This window comes from Urocampus carinirostris, chromosome 1 (assembly GCF_059441175.1).
Source record: "Urocampus carinirostris isolate Australia breed hairy pipefish chromosome 1, RoL_Ucar_1.0, whole genome shotgun sequence".
Lineage (NCBI taxonomy): Eukaryota > Metazoa > Chordata > Actinopteri > Syngnathiformes > Syngnathidae > Urocampus > Urocampus carinirostris.
Genome location: NC_142349.1, coordinates 45,753,931 through 45,760,779, shown reverse-complemented (window position 1 = coordinate 45,760,779; position 6,849 = coordinate 45,753,931). Strand labels below are relative to the sequence as shown.

Genomic DNA, 6,849 nt, shown 5'->3' with positions numbered 1-6,849 from the left:
GCTACGGAAGATCCACTTCTGTACCTGTCAACCTCAAGATCCGATTGCGAGAGCGACTTGCTTCCCGCGTCCAGCGAGCACCGGATCGCGGGCGCTGCCCTTCCTCTTTCTATTCAATAAAGTTGTGGTTAACGCTACGCATTTGGGTCCTGATTCTGTTCTGGTCTTGACAAACTTATAACGTCATACAACATGAACCGACTTAAAAAATAGCATCAATATTATGGTTCTTAAAACCTGCAAAATATCTTAATTTTGAAAGACGCCCATATGATTATGTATAGTATCTTATAGCCAGTTGTAGCATATAAAGTTATTAGTTAAACTCCACACAATTTCCACCGGGATGCTTGCGGCTCTCCAGCACTCTTCAGGCAGTAATAATCAGTATTAATTCCACGGCTAGAGCCATATCTTAAAGAAAGGCTGAGATAATTTGCCGTTATAATTCTGCTACAGAAATGGGACTGACCATTTTGCAAATTTAGTCAGTCGCGGGGGTATTTGTTACGCTTCCCTTCCGAAGGTGTGTCCTGTAGCGTTTAATATTTATACTAAGCTGATCTCGTGGTGGGCTTGTAATGCGATCTGAGTTACTGTAGAGCTGCATTTCTTAACCTATTTTTGAGCCAAACCACACCTTTTTTCAATTAAAAAAATCTCCATTGGAAATGTTTAAAAAATAATTTTCGATGCGCAGATGACACTCAACTATATCTTCCGTTATGGGACTCTGCCACACTAAATTGTGGAAATTTGGAGGCCTGCCTCACTGAGATAAAAGAGTGGATGTCACTCAATTTCTTACGTCTTAACTCTGAAAAGACTGAAATGTTAGTTATTGGTCCATCTAAATACCGCGACTTATTCTCAAAAACTGCTGTGAACATTGACAAATGTCACATCACACAGAGTGACTCAGTTAAAAATTAAGGTGTCATATTTGACCCCGATCTGTCCTTTCAAACACATGTGAAAAAAATTACTAAACTGCTTTCTTCCATCTTCGTAACATTGCTAAAGTTCGTCCTATACTGTCTCAGTCAGATGCGGAGATTATAATTCACGCTTTTGTTACCTCCCGTCTCGATTACTGTAATGCACTACTCTCCGGTCTCCCGAAGTCCAGAATCAAGAGTCTTCAGCTGGTACAAAATGCCGCAGCGAGGCTTTTAACTAGGACAAAAAAGTCCGATCACATCGCGCCGATTTTGGCTAACCTGCATTGGCTCCCTGTTAGCCTAAGATGTGATTTCAAGGTTCTCTGCTGGGATGGGCTCCAGCACCCCCGCGACCCTACTGAGGATAAACGGTGCAGCGAATGAGAGAGAGAGAGAGAGAGATACATGGACTTGCTCCCTCATATCTTTCAGATCTGATATCCCCCTATGTTCCGGTCCGAAGCCTTGGTTCTGAGAGCGCCGGTCTTCTGGTGATCCCAAGAGCCAAGAAGTGTTCCGCTGGTTCGAGAGCGTTCTCCATTCCGGCACCGGTGCTGTGGAATGCTCTTCCTCCTGAGATCCGATCTGCAACCTCAGTGGAAATGTTTAAATCTAAGTTTAAGACTCAATTCTACTCTATAGCATATGAATAACCTATACTTTTCGTGGACAATATCTCTGTATTATTTGTGATTGCAACATCCTTTGCTGTCTGGTAATCCTGGAAAGGGGATACCACATGTGCGGTCCCTTCTCAAGGTTTCTTCATTTTCCTCATGTTGAGGTTTTTTTTGAGTTTTTCTAGTTCCAGATCAGGGGATGGTGTAATAATAGTCTCAAAAAATAGTCTGTGTAATAACCTGTGAAGCCCTTTGAGTCTCTTTGGGATTAAGGGCTATACAAATAAAAATGACTTGACTTGACTTGATACCAGCTTCATGTTTTTTTTAAAGCTTAAATGATCATGTTTCCCAAATCAACCGTATAAATATTTTCCCAAAACATTTGGTCATTCATTTTGGTTAAACATTTAAGCCTTGATTTTGTATTATAGTGCGTTATTAACCTATTATCAAGTTTTCCCATATTTTCCTCTTGTTGTTCTAGCATACCTGTCAACCTGTACGTTTTTGCCGTACAAAGTACGTTTATTATGCATTTTAAGACGTGTACGACGTACAAGAAAATCTGTACAGAAAAACGCAAATTTTTCAATTATGGGTACCATCTGGTATACACGAAACGGCAAATCAATCAAGTCAAACAAGTTCACCGCGGTAGCCTCTATCTCGGTATCGTTTTTTTTTTCCGTTGCAAACGAAGCGAGCGGTTTGATGCTACTGTGCGCATGCGCCTGCCGCCTCGGATTTCATGTGGTAGTTGTGTAGTGAAAGGAAGTCCGTCTCTTTTTAGAGAACCGGCTTTTTCGGCTCAACTTATTAAAGACAGCCGGCTCTCAAAAGGCTCACTTGCTCTGATGCATTATATTGCGAATGATTATGTTGTATTAAGAAGTTCAGAAAAAAAGAAAGTATAAAAGGAGAAAATGAAAAAAGACAGGTTTGTGGTTATCCCTTTAATCAGTATATTACCAACAGTAATTTAATGCAGAAAATGAATTCATAGTTTGAATAAGAAAATGTATTATTCTACTTAATTACATTTGCATGTATTTTTTCTTCTACAGTGAACGTCCAAGCTACTTAATTTTTGAACTTTTTTTTATAATAAACCTCATTCATGTCAATCAACTCACTATCTCACAACAAAATGTTAACTAACAATATATATGATATAAGGAAACACATGTACAATATAACATGTTAAACTACATAAATAAACCTGTTTGAAAAAAAAAAATATTGTGTAAGATTACTTTGCATTTTGTAAGGGAAAATACGACAGTTTGTAAGGGCATGGAGCCGTGGAGGTTGACAGGTATGTTCTAGGGATTATTTTTTTTAAATAATGCTTAAAATTAGTAAAAATGATCTGTTGAAATTTACTTTTACTAACTTCTAACTTTTTGTCGAGTAGTCAGGTCAAGTCATGTTTATTTGTATAGCCCTTAACCACAAGAAGTCTCAAAGGGCTGTACAGATTACAGACTACTATTGCACCAAACAACAAAAGATTAAATTTATTCGATGTAAAGTTCTGTATTTTATGTCAGTGCCATATTAGAATTTTCCTTTGAAATAAAAAATTACAAATGTTTGAAATGAGCAAACATGACCCCTGGAACAAAACATTTTAAATACATTGTCGTAATGTTTTCAGATGTTTTATTATTTTATTTTTGGGTAAAATACTGAATAAAAACAGAAAACAACGTGTAAGACTTTTATTTGATTTTTTTTTTTCTCAGTGCAACCAGCTTAATCAAACAAAAGGGTCATTAAATATATATTCCTCGTTCTACCATATGAGCAGATAATTGGATACATGGAGAGAAATGTAATCTGATGCCACCTACTGATATGGATGAATTTTCCAGTTACTCAGATGATGACTGGAAGGAATGCAAAGATACCAAACAACGACATGCTTTTTTGTAAAGAATAAATTGGGAAAATACCTGCGGCACATTAGACAAGGTCTCACGGCTCCAAAGTGTGCTCCTGGACACTGGTTGAAAAGCACTACTGTAGATCGTGTGCATAAAATCCACTTGCTTCAAATGACTTCTTTGATACAGTTACGTCAAGGAAATCATTCGTTGACCGGTCCTCAGACTCGAATTAGTTCATCCTTACTCCACAAGCAGCCAGGCAGCTGGAAAGAACAGAAAATTTAGAGTATGAGGTTGGCATCAATCCTAGATATACTGTAAGAGTGTCTCAGATTTTAACACTTCCAATGAGGTTGCAGATTTTATCTCAGGCGGCAGAGTATTACATTACAGAACATTAACTCTTGACAACCCATGGGTCTTAATTTAACACAACACAGAGCAGTTTGCATTTATCGGGCATTCTTCCATCCAGGTGTTTTCACGTATCTTATTTGGTCCCCTTAGGGATGTTCATTTTCATCGGGGGGTACAGTCAGTGCTGTTGCGGCAGAGCGTGTGCCAACTGACCAACTTACAGCACTTGGTATTCCCAGGCAGTCTCCTATACAAGTTCTAAACAGGCCTCACCGAGCTTAGCTTCCCGAGATTGGGTTTTTTCGGAGTGGTATGGCTTTTTGAAAGGAACCCGTCAGGCTGTTTATTACAGATCACTATCACGTTTCATCCGTGTTTTTTAACCAGATTAGAAAGACTGCAGCGGTGTGTCCTTGTGATCACCCCACTTTGAATATACCCAGAAAAGAAGCTCATTACCAGCGGTTGGATCAAACACATTTTTAGGCACTGCCAACTGCAAGAACGTCGCCCAGAACATTTTGCCGCTTCTCAGACTCGACAGCAACTAAGTTGGAATAGCAATTTTTCTGCGTGAACACCAGGCGAACGCAAGCCCTTGCCACATCACTGGTCTGGCTTCCCGTCATCACGTGGCGCACCTTCTCTCACATCCCCCACGCCCTCGCTCCCCCACCTATATATTCCTCTCGGCGTCCGTCTCCCTCACACACTCACGCACCATCCTCCCCTCGCACTCATCTCTCCTCCTTCCTCTTCCCTCATCCACCGGCGCATCTCCCCCTCTCGCATCTCGCCCGCAAGCCTCGCACCTCCGCCTGGTCTCACCTCGCCTCCTCCCCCCTCACCTCACCCCCACGCTGTCACGCAAAGCGGCGCTCACCTGACAGCTTGCTCCCGCTGTCCGGCTTCTTGACACCGAGTCCAGCTGAGGAAGAGGACGCTATGGAGCACAGCCACATCTTCCCCGTGTCCGCCCCCAACGAGAGCAGCCGGAGCGGCGGGCAGCATCTGTCCGAGGGGGCCCTGGGATGTCCCCTTGGCCCGCTGCCTGTCATCTACTACAGCGTCTTGCTGTGTCTCGGATTGCCCGGTAAGAATCCTGCGAGCATGCCCGCCGTGCACATTCACGTGGCTTCCCAAACTTCATTTGTCACGTGTGTGTTTGTGTGTAAGTGTGAGTCTTGACCTTGTAGCAAATCACATGCGCAAGCATCTGTATACTTTGTCGTTTATCGTTCAAAACTGGCATCTATAAATCTTTCTATAAAGGTGACCCTAAAATATAGAAAGATATGAAATTCATAATTCATGTTGAGAAACCTACACCCCCTCCCCGCCACATTAGAGACACCTGGTCATCCTGGATGGGGACACGTTACCTCATGTGCGACCCCTTCTCAATTTTCCTCATCCTGAGGTCGTTTGAGTTTTTCCTAGCTGTCATTTAGGTCTGAGCTCAGAGGATGTTAATATAGTGGTCGCTACAGCCTTTTGAGACTTTTTGTTATTAAGGACTATACAAATAAATGTGACTTGACTTGACCTTGAACTATAGAATTTCACCACTCTTTATGTAAGAGCTCAGCTTTGACCTCTGCGACAGGTGAGCGTTTGCATCTGATCCGTAATCAATGCCACTTCATGCAATATCATTTAGCATTTACCGAGGAGATTTCTACAAGCTCATCCACAAGCTCGCAACAGGGGGCAAAGTGTTGCGCCGGTGTGTTCGTCTGAGTGACACAGACGGAAACGTGGAGGTCAGATGAAAGAGGACGATGCTGCAGCCACCACGGCGGTTACGTTTTAATCACTGTGTGTGTTCATGCTCAGCGTGCAATTTGGAATATTCAAGTTCGTAGTTGTTTTTATTTGCTGATCAGATATTTCTAGTGCCTACGCTGTTAGGCAGGGAAAAGAAAAGCTACGGCACCAGTACTAGGTTTGATGATTGGTAAAATTAACAGAGGAAGCATAAGAGTAAATTAATTTGAACAAAAGCTGTCACGAGAAAATGCCCATTTGTTTCGTTTTATACATTATATTGTTGTTAGTGAGCAAAAGGAGAAGGATGTGAAAATAAAACATTCTCAGAAACAGTAAAATACTGTAAATATTGTGATTATAAGAATGTAAGATATCAGAGTTTGTTTATATGATTGATTGAAGAAGCTATTTTGTCTCTCTTTGGCTTGAACTTGTCATATATTTTTTTCTTTGTTCATTATGTTTGTTGCAACGTGACCGAAAAAAAAAAAAAACAATACATTTAATTCTAATGAACGATGGACAAGACAATAGAAAATATTTGACATAAATTATAGTAAAATAACAACCTTATTTGGTTCAAGGTGTTAAAAGATAAATTCTAAATTAGGTCAATATTGGTTTTCTAAACCTTTTTAGGCAGCTGAGTGGTTAGCGTGTCCGCTGCACAATTCTAAGGTCATGGAATCACATCCAGTAACCAGCCTTCCGATGCGAAGTTTGCAGGTTCTCCCCGTGCTTGCGTGGGTTTCCTCCGGGAACTCCGGTTTCCTCCTCCATCCATCAATCCATTGTCTTCCGCTTATCCGAGGTCGGGTCGCGGGGGCAGCAGCCTTAAAAGGGAATCCCAGACATCCCTATTCCCAGCCACCTTCTCCAGTTTCCTCCTCCATTCCTAAAACATGCATGTCAGGGTAATTGGCCGGTCCAAATTGTCCCTAGGTGTGAATGAGCGAGTGAGTTGTCTGTCCCTGTGTGCCCTGCGGCTGGCTGGAAACCAGTTCAGGATGTCCCCTACCCACTGCCCAAAGATAGCTGGGATGGGCTCCAACACCCCCATGACCCTACTGAGGATAGCTGTGCAGATAATGGGTGGATGGATATCTCATCTCATCTCATCTCATTAGCTACACCGCTTATCCTCAGTAGGGTCGCGGGGTGGATGGATATACCGTTTTATTTTTATTTCAGTTTAATGACTGATCAGCTACTCTTATTTTGATTGGTAACCTATCATTAGTCACATAATTTACATTTAGGGGCACGGAT

The 6,849-nt window shown here is 41.7% G+C and overlaps 1 protein-coding gene across 1 annotated transcript in view; it reads left to right on the top strand.

Moving 5' to 3' along the window:
• The first annotated feature begins 4,547 nt into the window (after positions 1-4,547).
• Positions 4,548-6,849, top strand: part of gpr139 (G protein-coupled receptor 139) — a 36,782-nt gene continuing 34,480 nt past the window's right edge. The window contains exon 1 of the mRNA XM_088342053.1: positions 4,548-4,903. Within this exon, the coding sequence (XP_088198179.1) occupies positions 4,756-4,903 (148 nt within the window). The 5' untranslated portion in view covers positions 4,548-4,755. The remainder of the gene's footprint in view (positions 4,904-6,849) is intronic.